This window comes from Lactuca serriola, chromosome 4 (genome assembly GCF_051521515.1).
Source record: "Lactuca serriola cultivar US96UC23 chromosome 4, Lser_US96UC23_V15, whole genome shotgun sequence".
NCBI lineage: Eukaryota > Viridiplantae > Streptophyta > Magnoliopsida > Asterales > Asteraceae > Lactuca > Lactuca serriola.
The window spans coordinates 533,247-549,088 of NC_136411.1; the positions used below are offsets into that span (position 1 = coordinate 533,247).

The 15,842-nt window shown below is 36.2% G+C and overlaps 1 protein-coding gene across 1 annotated transcript; it reads left to right on the forward strand.

Annotated features, from left to right (window-relative positions):
• The first annotated feature begins 3,302 nt into the window (after window positions 1-3,302).
• SFC (ARF GTPase-activating protein) lies at window positions 3,303-9,440 on the forward strand. Its single transcript, XM_079037984.1, has 17 exons — window positions 3,303-3,963; window positions 4,819-4,895; window positions 5,163-5,263; window positions 5,400-5,470; window positions 5,662-5,724; window positions 5,907-5,951; window positions 6,045-6,110; window positions 6,193-6,240; window positions 6,311-6,406; window positions 6,498-6,539; window positions 6,632-6,994; window positions 7,069-7,389; window positions 7,464-7,829; window positions 7,905-8,050; window positions 8,133-8,232; window positions 8,308-8,777; window positions 8,860-9,440. The coding sequence occupies exons 1-17, from the start codon at window positions 3,919-3,921 to the stop codon at window positions 8,972-8,974; spliced, it is 2,535 nt and encodes an 844-aa protein (XP_078894110.1). The 5' UTR covers window positions 3,303-3,918; the 3' UTR covers window positions 8,975-9,440.
• The last annotated feature ends 6,402 nt before the right edge of the window (window positions 9,441-15,842 follow it).

A 15,842-nucleotide genomic window follows, 5' to 3' on the forward strand; every position in this document is an offset into this window, starting at 1 on the left:
TCTTTTTAATTTCAATTATATATGCTCTCTCTCTCTATATATATATATATATATATATATATGTATATGTATATGTATATGTGTGTGTGTGTATATATATATATATATATATATATATATTTATATGAGTACAAACCTTTAAACCTTTGTAACATGCTGAGCAAAGGAGAATTTTCATAAATATCTACACTATAAACGGAACACACTTATAAACTATAATAGGTATAGTTTATGGAATATCCTTACTATCCTACAAATTCAAGAAACGATACAAGAACATACTTATAAACTATAATAGGTATAGTTTATCGAACACTTATGTCATTGTTACTAAATACATGGATACAACACAAACAAATATATAAACTATAATGGGTATAGTTTATGCAATCATAAGTACTATTTTACTAAGTTAAAGTTTTACTATAGTAACAAACATATAAACTATGTTAGGTATAATTTATGAAACACATATACAAGCATTCATTACAAAGGATTTTCAGTTATTCTACACGTAACCGTCAGTATAGCTTTGTGAGACACACTTCAAGTACTTACCTAAATACTAACCAAGCCATGATATTATAACTAGAGTCTCTTGGAGGGAGAGCGTGAATTTGTGTATAGATCTATACAAGACTGACAATCCCGCACCTTAACTGTTAGCTACAGTTAGGCCGACAGGCCTGGGGTGACAAATGTCATATCGATTCTAACACCTGAAGAATGTTGTTTCAGGTTATCCTAGGTCATCAAGTATGGTTATAATAACTCACAATTTGGTATTGAACAATTCGATTAGTGTATGAATAAGGAAACCACTTCACATAGTTTTATTAATAATGAAACTACAACACAATATTTTACAACATAGCTGGTGAATCCAAGTACTTACAATTTCAGAGTTTTTATACAAGTACAAATACAATATACTATTCCAGCACAGAGAAAGCATACTTTTCATGGTTTTATGTGAATTTAAAACTACATTATACTATCTAAGGGTAAAATAACATTACAACATAAAATATAGGATTTTTTTGGGAAAACATACTTACATTTACAAGGAACAAATGACAGTTTTCAATTACTAACATGCTTATTAACTCACCGACTTAAATGTTGATACACTTTCAAAACCACTTGTATTATTAGGGAACCAGTAGACAGATACACGCATAGGTTTTGAGAAGATAGAGCTTTATAGAGTCACGCCTTTTATAATTTTGCTATACCCTTTTGATGTCATACAAACTATGTATCGAACATATGTAAAAACTATATTTTATCAATGTAATGGTTGCGTTTGCTTTGATTACTATTATACAATTGTTGTGATATTGTACATGACGTCCTCCTCCCCCGAACGTTTCCGCCATTCCGCTTTGGGGGTGTGACACAAAATGTGATGATTCAAAATATTTATGATTCAATTTTTTTGCTTCGACTTGTTTATGATCCTTAATTTGTTATGATCTAAGAATAAATATTTTATAATTCTTAATTATATATTTTATAATTCAAAATCACATGATTCAAAATATATAATGATCCATAATTTTTTTAACAAAAAATTTATTTAATCGAATATATTGTTGATCCAAAATCATTTGATTTAAAAATCTTTTGATTCAAAATACTATGATTCAAAATAATTTAATTCAAAGTTTTATTATCCAAATATAATATGATTAAAAAAATGTATGAACAAAGAATATTATGATCCTTAATATTCTTCTTATTTAAAATTTTATAATTGTTACGCATTAAAACTTAAATCAATATTTAGTTTAAAAAATAAAAAAAACAAACAAAAATTAAAGAATAAAAACAAAAATAAATAAAAACACTAATATCTTCGATTATATAGTAAATATATTAAAAAAATTAAAAATGAAAAAAACGAAAAAAATTTAATTTAAAAAAAAACTAAAAAGATAAAAAACATGAAAATTGAGTATATAGCTGTTTTAATTTTTTTTGAATTAAAAAAAATATTACAAAAAAATAAAAATAAAATAAAACCCACTTAAATAACGTGCCATGGACGTTCGTCGCACGTGATTAAAACATCGAGTCTGTATTAATTATCAAGGATGTATGTCGATATATATATATATATATATATATATATATATATATATATATATATATATATATATATATATATATATATATATATATATATATATATATATATATATATATATAAAAGAACTTTTGAAGGAAATCAACTTTGGTAATAAAGGAATCTCAACTTTGATTGAATTTGACAATTTCAAAAATGTTTTCTCATGAGTAAGGGTAAATAGTGTTTTATACGTAGCAAAAGGGGCGTAGTAGGTATTGCCAATCAGTAGTAGGTGTTGTCGGTGATACATTTTATAATAGGAAAAAGAAAAAATTTGAAAAAATTACACTTCGTATAGAAAAAACTGAGATTGCAGGTGCCACGGTGGGCGCCCAAAAAGAACCGCCACTACGTTGCAAGTACCAAAACTACACTTCGTATAGAAAAAGAAAAATTTTGAAAAAATTACACTTCGTATAGAAAAAACTGATATAAGCTATTGTGACAACTACACTTCGTATAGAAAAAGAAAAAATTTGAAAAAATTACACTTCGTATAGAAAAAACTGAGATTGCAGGTGCCACGGTGGGCACCCAAAAAGAACCGCTACTACTGTGCAAGTACCAAAACTATAAATTTTTTGAAACCAAAAGGACATGATCTATCAATATTTTTAAGGTTGGACCAAACCAGAAAACTTGAACAAAGTATAAGCACCAATCATGTAGTTTACTCTTAATAAAATGGAAAATAGAAAACAGAAAATGATAATAGGGGGGTGTGCTATGACCTGTGAGTTATGAGAGTGGACCTATGTCATTTTAATGAGCGAAGGCCCCCTGGTCTTTGGTATTGTCATCTTCCCCTCCCCGTCCATGGTCCATTTTCTAATCAATCAATCAATTGCATCTCAAAATCTATCTAATAACTATAAAACTATTTTTATTTTTATTTTCATCACCTAATTGGTTGATTCCTTACGCTTCATTCCAAAAACTAAATAAGACAATTACATGTTTCATGGATGGTATCATCAAAATATGAAAGTAGGTTTAATAAAATCATGTCCACATATAAAATTATTTTATATTACAACATTAATCAAATAGTTTATATTTGATTATATACTGAAACATAAAAAAATGAAGGAATTTTGTTATCTTTTGTTAGCGGTAATTGGGGGCTCAAATGCAAAACCCCATACATACGAGAGGGAGAGGCCAGGTAGACATAAACCGGAAAAAGTAATACAAAGAAAAGTAGTAAGCAAAACCGTGGAAAAAAGCGTTGTGTTGTGTTTATTTTTTTATTTGATAATAATAACCGCAATCATCAAATGTGTGTGGATTCAACAAATTGAGGTTTTTGATGGAATTCCGATGAATCCTTTTTCTTTTTAAGTAGTTAGGTTTGATTTCATTCGTATTCTTCAACAAAAACATTCGGCTGTTATCTCGCCTAATTTAACTCAATTCCTGTGTGTGTTCTCAGTCCGTACTTTCTCTAGGGTTTTTCTTCACTCCACTCTTCCATCGCTTTTTTCCCTCATTTCTTTATTTCTTCCCCACTTTTTCCTTTTTCTCTTAGGGTTCTGTACCGACAAACCTACAGCAACGACAACCTCTTTTACGCTTTCAATCTCATTTTTTCTTCTTTCAATTTCTGATCCAGTGGGTTGCTTTTGGTGATGAAGTTTTTGAGATCGGAGTACAATGAAAGATCTTTTCTGGGTTTTACAGATTTTTCATGATTATGTTGGTGTTTTAAGTCTTTAAAGATCACGCATTCTAGTCTGAATCAAGATTGGATTTTTTTTCTTCTTCTACCAGTCTCTCAACCTGCAATCATGCATTTCGCAAAGCTCGACGACTCTCCGATGTTCCGTAAACAGGTTTCTTCTTCTTTTGCTTTTTCATCTCTCCCTAGCTCTCTCTTTTTCTTCGAACTCTGCATTTTACAACAAAATATGCATATACGCATTTAGTATAAGGGTAAGTTTTTGGAAGCCTTTTAATTAATTATCTAATTATGAAATAGGATTTGGGTAAAATAGCATCCTCCCCACCACACAAAAAAAGAAAAGGCAAAACTTTAGCTTTGCGAGTTTTATGGAACCCTATGTGTGGTCGAATCATGGCGGGTCGTCGTACATGATCACTGAAAAATTGCAAATAAAAGGGTCTTAAGTTGATGTGAACATAACCTGGGTTTAAGGGTAAGAAGTTGTCATAATTTGGCTGGAATTTAGCATCTGGGCCCGTTTGCCTAAATTGTAGATTTTCCAACAATTTTAGTTTTGCTCTTTAACTTGAGACAAGAACTCATCTCGGTTTTGCTTTTGCACTTGAAAGAAAATCCAATGTGAAATTTGTTTATGGTCATAGTTTATAGTTTTAACCATCCAAACAGTCCATGGAATAGGACTGAACCTTAAGCCTTTTGAACCCTGTTATCTTTTGAATTATGATTTATGACTGATGAGTTCAGTATGTACCATAATACTATTATTGTCTATTGGGGTGGTAGTAAGAAGTTCAATTTCAATGTGTATTTTGCATGTGGATGTGATTAAAGCCACAGAATTGGGTACAGCAGGTCACTCCAAACAGCATATAGTCCTTTGTTTTTTTGCCATGCAGCTTAAACCTGATCTCTATCATACAATACTTGGTTATTTATCATCTAGTTTCTTTGAGGTTCAAAAGGCTGTCTTGTGCTTATGATAATACCAAATTTCATGTAACAGATGCAATGTTTAGAGGAAAGTGCCGAATTGCTGAGGGATAGAAGCTTAAAGTTCTACAAAGGATGTAGAAAATATACGTGAGTTTCAATCAATTATTACTTTTGTACCTAATTTTTATTTGGTTGATGTCTAGCTGGCAATAAGCCTTCATATCCTCTGTTAATTGAAATATGAGTTTCATATCAGTCTAGATTTTACCTTTGGAGTTTGACACTGAAGGGATATATAATTATATGCTGTATTTATATTGCAATGCTGCTTTTATATATATAAATTATAACCTGTTTTGGTTTTGTGTTCCAAGTTTGTAATAACTAATATGTGTTTGTTGATGATACATGCAGCGAAGGGCTTGGTGAGGGATATGATGGGGACATTGCATTTGCCAGCACCCTTGAAACATTTGGCGGAGGACATAATGATCCGATTAGTGTTGCTTTTGGAGGTAAACTTAAAAACTAATTGCTTATGGCAATCAATTTGTTGGCATCATGCCAATGCCATTCATCATATCATTATGATGATTGATTAATAGTTCTGTCATCGATATTAATTTTTCTCATATCCCTACTCACTTGTAGGTCCTGTGATGACAAAATTTACAATTGCACTACGGGAGATTGGAACATATAAGGAAGTTCTTCGATCTCAGGTGATTGAATAAAATGAGTAATATTATTATTATTATTATTATGCAGTCATCATTTGCTGTCTATCGAATTTTATGAAAGTAGTTAGAGCTTTGATTTATCAAAAAATTTCATATTCTTTAATTGTGTTGAACCGTAGTGGATTTCTGCATGACACTTGTAAATGCGATTTTGACAACTCTGTCGCTTACAGGTCGAGCATATACTGAATGACCGATTACTGCAATTTGTGAACATAGATTTGCATGACGTAAAGGTAAATTGTTTTCCTTCTACTAGGATGTTTTCTGTAATAGATCCTATGATGGGTAGCATGCAACACAATTGAATTTACATAGAATGTCATCATCTTGAATTTACATGCAACTCATGACTTGATATTGGTTTTTTTTTTTAATTGAAAATTGAAGTTAGTAATGATTTGTTTTTTTGGTGTAGGAGGCACGTAAGCGGTTTGACAAGGCCAGTCTTCTATATGACCAGGTCAGGTTTAATTAATGTTTTACAGAAAGTAATATGGAGTTGGAGTGGAGTGAAAAATAAAAGAAATGAATCAGAATCCATATTGCACTGCAGGCTCGGGAGAAGTTTCTGTCCTTGAAGAAAGGCACCAAGAATGATGTAGCTACAGTTTTGGAGGAGGTATGGAACATTTATCCAACTCAAAACCAGTGATTGAAATTTGCAAAATCCTAACAATACAAATGTGCATGCAAATATCCAGGACCTTCATAATGCAAGGGCTACTTTTGAGCAAGCTCGCTTTAATCTGGTTAGTATATTATTTGTTTCTGCTACTTACTAAACAATGAAAGAATTCTTGGTTTGTTATATTATTTTAGGTTACGGCACTTTCTAATGTTGAAGCAAAAAAGAGATTTGAATTTCTGGAAGCAGTGAGCGGTACGATGGACGCCCATCTTCGTTACTTCAAACAGGTAAACAATACAATACAATACAATACAATTCAATTCAATAGTAGCAGTGTGTTTGTGGAGCTTTCTAAAATCTGAGTTATTCTTGTTGTAGGGATATGAGCTTTTGCATCAGATGGAGCCGTATATAAATCAGGTATGGTATTTATTTTAGTTTAGACATTAGACATACTGACATACATGCGTGTATTATTTAAAATTTTTAATATAAAAAAAAAAACTGGGCAGGTGTTGACATATGCTCAGCAATCTCGAGAGAGATCAAATTATGAGCAAGCAGCTCTGAACGAAAGAATGCAAGAGTACAAAAGACAGATTGATCGGGAGAGCAGGTGGTCTTCAAATTCAAATACAAATGGTTCCAACGGATCTCCAAATGGTGGGGATGGCATTCAAGCCATCGGGAGAAGCTCCCATAAAATGATAGAGGCGGTCATGCAGTCTGCTTCAAAGGGCAAGGTTCAAACCATTCGCCAAGGATATCTTTCCAAGCGCTCCTCAAACCTCAGGGGCGACTGGAAACGAAGGTTTTTTGTTCTCGATAGCCGAGGAATGCTCTACTACTACCGCAAACAAAGCAGCAAACCATCTGTAAGTCAGCTTACTCTACTTTACTATTTATACACATATATATTTATATATCTAATCTATATTTTCGGCAACAGGGGTCTGGCAGTCAAATCTCTGGTCAGAGGAATAGCTCTGAACTCGGTCATGGGCTGCTGAGTCGCTGGCTTTCTTCTCATCATCACCATGGTGGAGGTGGAGTACATGATGAGAAATCTGTTGCTCATCACACTGTTAACCTCTTGACTTCAACAATAAAGGTTGATGCTGACCAATCCGACCTCAGGTTCTGCTTCAGGATTATTTCCCCCACAAAAAATTATACTTTGCAGGCAGAGAGCACCCTTGATCAGATGGATTGGATAGAGAAGATAACAGGAGTTATTGCGTCATTGCTAAGCTCTCAGGTTCCTGAGAGGGTGAGTAATCTCTAGTATGAAATTATGAATATGTGGTTAAAGTTAATTAAATCTGTTTGTGTTTATGTTTTCAGTGTTTATCTGGTAGTCCTATGGGCAGTAGCCATCATCGATCCGCCAGTGATAGCAGTTCATTTGAAAGTTCTGATTTTGATCACACAGCTGTTGAAGAGTATGCGTCCGAGAGGGAGAGGCCTGCCTATCCAAACCCCGGCCGCCTATCAAGAATTTCACATCATCATCATCATCATCATCAGCAGCAGCAGCAATCAGGTCTGAAACCTGAGAAACCCATAGACGTGCTGCATAGGGTTTGTGGAAATGACAGGTGTGCAGATTGTGGTGCCTCTGATCCCGATTGGGCATGCTTGAATCTAGGAGTTGTTGTCTGCATTGAATGTTCTGGTGTCCACCGCAACCTTGGTGTGCACATATCAAAGGTTGGTTCGGACACTAATCACTGCTAATTCATTGAAATAATAATAATAATAATAATAATGTTACTTGCGTTGCAGGTACGTTCATTGACACTTGATGTCAAAGTGTGGGAGCCGTCTGTGATCACCTTGTTTCAGTCTTTAGGCAATGCCTTTGCTAATTCGGTTTGGGAGGAATTATTACAGTCCAAAGGTGCCTATAAGACGGAACTGGTTCCTACTGGGTAAACACCCTGCCCTGCCCCCTCCCCCCCTACTTCATTTCTTCTTTATGTTTTGTGCTCTCATTTTTTTTTTTTTTTGAAGGTTTTACAAGTCTTCTTCTGATAAGCCCCAGCTTCTTTATTTCTGTAAACCTAGTCCTTCTGATTCCATAGCTGTGAAGGAGAAGTTCATCCATGCAAAGGTTTTATCTTTGTTCTAATTTATAGTAGTAGTATGTATCTGTTGTCTGATTGAAATCCCTTGTTGTTGGGTGCAGTATGCTTTAAAAGTTTTCGTACGAAAGCCCAAGGATCGTAGTCTAGTGACACAACATATATGGGAGGCTGTTCGTGCTAATGACAAGAAAGCTGCATACCGTCTGATTGTCAACTTTGAAGCAGACATGAACTACATTTACATGCAAGATTCCTGTAATTCTTCTTTAACCCTCGCTAAGGCAATGCTGTTGCAAGAGCAGACGACACCCCCAGGCCCAGGGGGCGGTGATTCAATCTCAATCTCATCAATGGCAGCAGCAGGCACAAGTGAAGCGCAAGGACTTAGCATGGAGGAATTCGAGGGGTGCACCCTCCTCCATCTTGCTTGTGAAACTGCAGATATTGGGATGATTGAGCTGCTCTTACAGTATGGTGCCAATGTAAATGTTCCCGATTCAAGAGGCCAGACACCACTCCATCATTGTATCCTCAGAGGCAAATCTGCATTTGCAAGGCTGCTTCTTACAAGGTAACCTTTCTTTTACACACTGCATTTAAGTTTTATCTATCAAGTATCAATCAGTTACTTGAGGGTATAAATAATTTTGCAGAGGGGCTGATCCTCACGCTGCAAACAGTGCTGGCAAAACCCCTTTGGAGCTTGCAGCTGAATCAAATTTTAGGGACAATGAGGTTCTGAGTCTGTTATCAGACTCGAATGGGTGACAGGACATGATATGTGTTCAAGTTGCTATATTATTATATTCAAAGGAGGGGTATCAAGTGTTGCCTGTAGTTGTGTAATTAGAGAAGTAAGCGATGTGGATACACACCGAATGACAGCAGGGTTTGGGTTTGGGACCTCAAACCGGAAGGGCTGCTGCAAGTCCAAGTCGGGACTGCTGAAACCTCAAACTCAATTATTGTGATGTGAATTGTGAAAGGCCAGAGAGAGCATGGGATATGCATCCATCTAATTTCTCTGTAATTCTAGGCGAGTAATGTAAAGTAGCATGTGAATGAATGGAATGTTAAGGTTTATTATGTAAGGGTGAGAGGTTTGTGCGTTGAGGGGCGTTTTTTTTTCTTTTCTTCTTCTGTACATTGTTTTGGTTTGGCTGGCCTAGTGTTGTTGCAAACTCTATTCTTACTGTTTGACTGAAAATGGAGTAAATTTTGGACTTATTTTCAACACCCTTTCTTTCTTCTAACCAAAGGGAACAATGCCTATATTTAGTAAATGCCTCAATATAATTTTCCAGCCGTCTCTTTCGCCATCCAAAGAACTTGTTACACATTTTACTTCGGCTCTATATATAGGATGAATTTTGTATATACCATTTAATTTTCCAGCCATCTAACTCTCTTTCCACACCTATTTTTATATTAGTGTTATTAGGACATTTTTTCTTTAGATATGAAGATATTGAGTTCTCTTTTTTTGGATCTTCAAGACGTAAATTCCAACTCCCAAACACCATTATGCAAGAGTAATAGGATATGATTTTGATACGTCAAACACCTTCACTTGAAAACCCTAACCCTAGTTGGAGCTTTTTGAGCAAAAGAAGGTGTGCTGGAGTGTTCTTGGTGCATCTTGGAGAAGAAAGAACTCTTTGGAGAAGTGTTGGTTGCATTGGAACTTGTAGATCCATAATTTGTTCATCTTGATCTTTCTTCTAGAGGTATAAAGTTTGAATTTTGATGATATATTTGATAGATCTAGCTAGTCTTGGGTGTTATGAGCTTTTGGTCACTTTAATGTATAAAACTTAGATCTTGAAAATTTGTGACATTGTTATGGATAAAGTTGGAAACTTTATCTATCTAAACATCATATTGATTCAGATCTAAAGGTTTGAGACTTGGACTTAATGGATTAAGTTGGAAAAGATGCACTTTTGGTTCTTTTGAGACTTAGAGACTAGATCTTGGTTTGTTGGACCATTCTAATGGGTAAAGTTGGAAACTTTATCCATTATGGAGTGATTAGGAACCATAAAAATGTAATCTTGGACCTTAGTTTCCTCCTATGCTTGAGCTAGGATGTATTAAAGAGTTAAGAAGTTAGGGTTTTTGGTATTGAGCACTTAATGGTCATGCAAGACCATAAAGTTGGAAATTATGGTTAAGGACATCATTTGAGGACTATATCTGTAATTTAGACGAAGGAGCTTATGGGATTAAGCTCTTAATAGAAGGAAATGATGGATGCACGTACGCTGGGCGAGACTATGGTACGCAGGGTGTAGGAGGTTAACACCCTGTTTCTGGTCAAGGCTTGTGTACGCTAGACGTACAAGCTGAGTACACGTTGGGCGTACTCAGCTGAGTTGATTTGGTTCATTTTTTGACTTTTGACATTGATTTGTCTTTGAACAAGTTTGACCTAGGAGTATTTTGAGTATATTGATTATAAGTTAAGTTTGGTCATGTTCCAATGAATAAGTGACTAGTAGAGTTGATATTCGGAGCAATGTCCTGTTAAGTGATCTTTCAGATGGAGAGGTGAGTCTCCTCACTGTGTCTATGGGTCGAACGCACCAATGCCGACCCACTAGGATCTGTTATATGCTAGCTATCCTTGTAACTCTTGCATGAGATGATTGACGTTATGTGACTTATAGGTGTTGCATGCTCGGGCTGAAATAAACCCTAAGGCGGGACCCACTATTGCATGTTCGGGTTGAAATATACCCTAGGGCAGGGCCCATATTTGTTTATTGGTTTGAAATACACCCTAAGGCGGAGCCCACTATAGTATGATCGGGTTGAAAGATACCCCAGGGTAGGGACTATGTGCTGAGTGGGTTGAAATACACACTAGAGCAGGGCCCATATATGTGTATTGGGTTGGAATATACCCCAGGGTTAGGCCCAAGGTTATGTATGGTGTGTGGTATTTTGGGGAACTCACTAAGCTTTATGTTTACGATTTTATGTTTATGGTTTTAGGTACTTCCTGTACGAAAGGGAAGGACCCGGTGTGACTGCATCACATCCACCAAAGTTTTCCGCATTAGTAATTTTCAATATTTACTTTGATCTTTAAATAATATATTCACTTTGATAGGTTTTGGAACAACTCGTTTGTATGGTTTATTGTTTTAAAAATGAAAATTTTACTATGAATTTTTGGAACGTTATAATTTGGTATCAGAGCCTTGGTTTGAGGGATTCAGGCACACTCTCGGGCATGTCTAAACTCAAACCGAGAAATTGGTAATCTTTTGAAAGAAAATAAGTTTCTAAAAAGATTTTTGTAGAGAAAATAAGTTTCTGAAAAGATTTTTATTAAGAAAAGGAGGTGTGATGCGTGCAATCAGCCTATCTCAAATAAGCGATTCCTAGAATACCCATACATGTTATAATATATGTTATGATAATTGCATGCTAGATTAGGGCAAATGATCTGCTCAGGATTTCATGTTAAGAGAGATGCCTTTCCCAAAATTTACGACCAAAAATTTCATTTTTAATTTAATAATTATAAAACCAATTTTCTGAAAACATCATAGAATCAACTCATATCAAAACCAATGTATCCATAGTCAAAACATATCATGACAAAACAATATCAGAGTATAATCCCAAAGATCTCCTGTGCGGAAAATGTAGTGTGATGCGCTGCGATCATGCCGACTCCCTTCCTTTCGAAGATGAAGTACCTGAAACCAAAACTAAAAGCCGTAAGCACAAAGCTTAGTGAGTTCCCCCATCATACCACATAATCACATATTGCCAGACATATTTGGGTGCCCAGTCTACCCTGTCAGGCATATCTGGGTGCCCGACCTACCCTGTCAAGCATATCTGGGTGCTCGACCTACCCTGATGCATGCACCGCCTTGGACTCGAGTGCTCTGATGACGCATGCAGTGACGATCCGAGGAGTACACCCCGCGTAAAGCTGTACGCCCAGCGTACGTGCGAGGCTCAGCCTCTATAAAAGGGTTGCGAGGGCAGCCGACTCCATTTGCCAAATTCTCTTCTTTTTCTCCCGTTTTGCCTCGTTTTGCGTGTCAGAAGTATCCCGAAGCCTCGGTATCAATCCCAAGCCCCGAAGCAAGTTCCAAAGCCCCGAAGATCCCGAGAAGTGCAATTCCTGAGCCGAAGCTCTGCTCGCGAGAAGCCAGGTTTTTGTGAAGATCTTCCAGATCTACTGAAAAATACTACTTCTGCAAGTCGTAGTGCTGTCCGATCATCTTCTGATCAAGTGAGTGTGTAGTTACTTTCTTCTAACGCATAATTATGAAGTATTTTATACGAAATACGTGTTATGTGTATAATTTTGTTGTTATGTGTGTGAATGTATATTCACTTTCTTCTATCTCATAGATCTGATTTATTCTCTATGAAATACGTGTTATATGGGTGTGCCTCATCTGTTATGTGGAATATGTATTGATTGAACATGCTATACAGGTTTTAAACTATGTATAAAAATATATATTTTTATCTACTAATATGTTGGGTAGAACGTGGGTAGATAGTTGATGTGTGATAAACATATGAGAGGCCTCGATGTTGTTGTTGTTGATCTAGTTATTCAGTGGGGTATGGATAACGACCGCATACTCTTTCTAGACAGTCATGTGGAACGCTAGCAAGTTCATAACCTGTAGGTGTTGTGAACGATGTGTTCACCGGTGTACTCTATCCCCCTCATGGTTGCCTTTAGGATATCTATTGTTGAGGAAACCCCTTAGCAGTATTGTCCGTCCCGATGAAAATCCTAGATTAGGTCCCTTGAGATAGATGTTGTTTTAGGGACGTAAAGTGAGAATAACGGGAATGGGTAATCGGGTTATTGTTGGTTGGTGAAATTAAATATAATTTATTTATTGTGGGTTGAAAACCCTATATGCTCACCAGGCTCCCAAGCCTGACCCACTCAGTTTTATTTGTATTACAGGAAGTGGCGCAAGGGCATAAGATGAATGAATCATCGAGTTGTTTTGTTTACAAGTCTGTATATGTATATATCTTTGTTGAATGACTTGTAATGTTATCGTTTATGCTTAATGGTCTGTATCGGAACATGACATCCCGAGTTTTGATTATATAATGAAAATGCATCTCTTGATGAAATGCTTTGATAAATATTATTTTATCATATTTTGTTTTGGGAACAAATTCCGCAACTCTTTTAAATCAAAAGGATTTACTCTGAAATTATTTTAAAAAGCATAAATGAAATCGGTCTTTTCTGGCCGAGATTTTGGGGATGTCACATTCCCTTCTTTAGATTCTGGAACTCATTGTTGATCTCCAGAAGATCTTGCTCAGAGCAGTACTGCATCTTTAACTGCACCAGAAAATCTTCCCATGACATCTTGCTCGCTTCTCCTTTGGGCATCGAATCAGCTAGTAGCTTCCACCAGCTTAGTACCCCTGATTTCAATAGAGGAACCGCGAGAGCGGTCTTCTGCCTGTTGCTACACTCACAACTCTCAAACACCGTCTCCATCTCCGAGATCCAGTTCATGACTTCCACCGGCGTCGGGCTTCCAGATAAACTCGGTGGTTTGGACGCCATGGAATCCTTGTATTTGCATCCACGTCCATCATTTCCTCCATCCTGGTGGTTTTGCCTAACTATCGGTGGGTTGGCTTGACCAACAGTCCCACTGTAGTTTCCCTCCACAGTCTACCCTTCATTCAACTCGGGCTGTTCGACCTGTATGGTCGCTTCCTCTCGATTTTGTTGGAGCAAACGTCTGGTTTCCTCCATTTGACGATCCAACATCGCCTGGATCATCGCTTGCACTCTGGCCATCGTTATTGGCTCAACAACGGCCACCACAACCGATATTTGCTCAATCACTGGGGGTTGGTTTTGGTTCCCATTTGCATTCACGTTTCCGCTACGGGTCCTTGCCATCTTGATCTATACACCGAATAAGGTGAATCTAGATCTTTATTTAGGATTGACGTTTAAATCATCCTTATCACTCCGAAACATTTATATGCTAGTTCTAATATCGTATTCGTACGTTTAGAATCCTAAACACATAAGGTTTCCAGATCCGGTCGGCAACAGACCATAGATCCGATCAAACTATAACATAACAAATCATTTAGCACGTAAAAGCAATTTAGGCATCATTCCTAAAATAAGCTAGTGCTTGTGTCTATTCAAGTGTATTACCTAAATCTAGTTGACACACTCCTCACAATCATCACTTAGCACTCTAAGTTTAAGTCTAGAAATTTCCTACAAATTCCTAGTTCGCTTAAACTAATGCTCTGATACCAACTGTGACATCTCCATTTTCACGGCCAGAAAAGACCGATTTTGTTTATGCTTTGTTTAAAAATCAGAGTAATATTTTAAATAAAAGTGTTGCGGAATTTGTTCCCAGAAAAACATGATAAATACGTTATTAAAACATTTTCGAAGAAACGTATTTTATTCATTTTAAAACGTTTGGGATGTCATCGTTAATACAGAAACATAAGCATAAACAGAACTTACATTTATTTATACTAGTGATCTACATCTCTTTAAATCTCTCAGTGTAATGTGACTTCATATCAACACCTGTGATATAAATAAACTGAGTGGGTCAGGTTGGGAAACCTGGTGAGTACATAGGGTTTTCAACCCACAATAATATAATTATTATGTTTAAACAATCAAACAATCAACCCAATTACCAATCCCCATTATCTTCTTTATTCTTAAGGATCTACCCTAAGAATCAACTATTTCTCATTCATTCATTCCTAAGGATCATCCTAAGGAAACAACATGAAGTCCATTGTTGCCAATGACACATTGGTCAAGCGCAGCTGCTAATCTTGTCACTTAGGCGCAACTGCCAGAATTGGGACATTTTCTATGAGGCGCTTCTGCCGGTATTGACCTTTAAACGCTACTGTCATGGTCATAAGGCTCCCTATTAGGAGCAGCTGCCGATACTGTCCTTAGAGCGCAGCTGCTAGGACGTTTACCGTAGATCTAAAACATCTACGGGTTGTGGCGCAGCTGCCAGTGCTCATCTATAGGGTACTAGGTCCACTGCTGCCAATGTATACCTATAGGGCACTCGATCCATGCTACTAATATTCCTCTATTTCAGCTTTTATCCCTCATCATTCATCTACCCATGTTTTACCCAACATATTTTGTAGATATAAAATACTTTATACAATTTACATCATTTAAAACATGTATAAAAACCTTCCACCAGCATAGACAACAAGTATTCAGACAATATGCACACATAGCACGTAATTTATAATAAAATACTTCATATCTATGTGTAAGATGAAAGGGACCATGCACTCACCTGAAAGGTGGTGACGCAGTACTCGGACAGCGCTTCGATACTCTCAAAACAAATTTCCTTCGATAAAACCTAATACCAATACCACTAGGGTTTAGTCTAACGATAACCACGACAAATTAATAGTCTAGCTATTATTATTATTATTATATAAGCGTTAAATAACACTCAATATAACTCATAATAATAGCCCAAATACTCATTATAAGTTCCTAATAACGTTACTATAATAAAACATAAGCTATACTAAAGATAGGGTAGACATAACTCACTTACAACGGGTTTTCTCGAAAACCGGGCTT

Bases quoted from the DNA above. Each gene is read 5' to 3' on its own strand.
- SFC (XM_079037984.1), top strand. From the start codon at position 3,919: ATGCATTTCGCAAAGCTCGACGACTCTCCGATGTTCCGTAAACAG. The intron at 5,264-5,399 runs GTAAACTTAAAA...ACTCACTTGTAG, and splicing joins GATTAGTGTTGCTTTTGGAG to GTCCTGTGATGACAAAATTT. The intron at 6,407-6,497 runs GTAAACAATACA...TTCTTGTTGTAG, and splicing joins ATCTTCGTTACTTCAAACAG to GGATATGAGCTTTTGCATCA.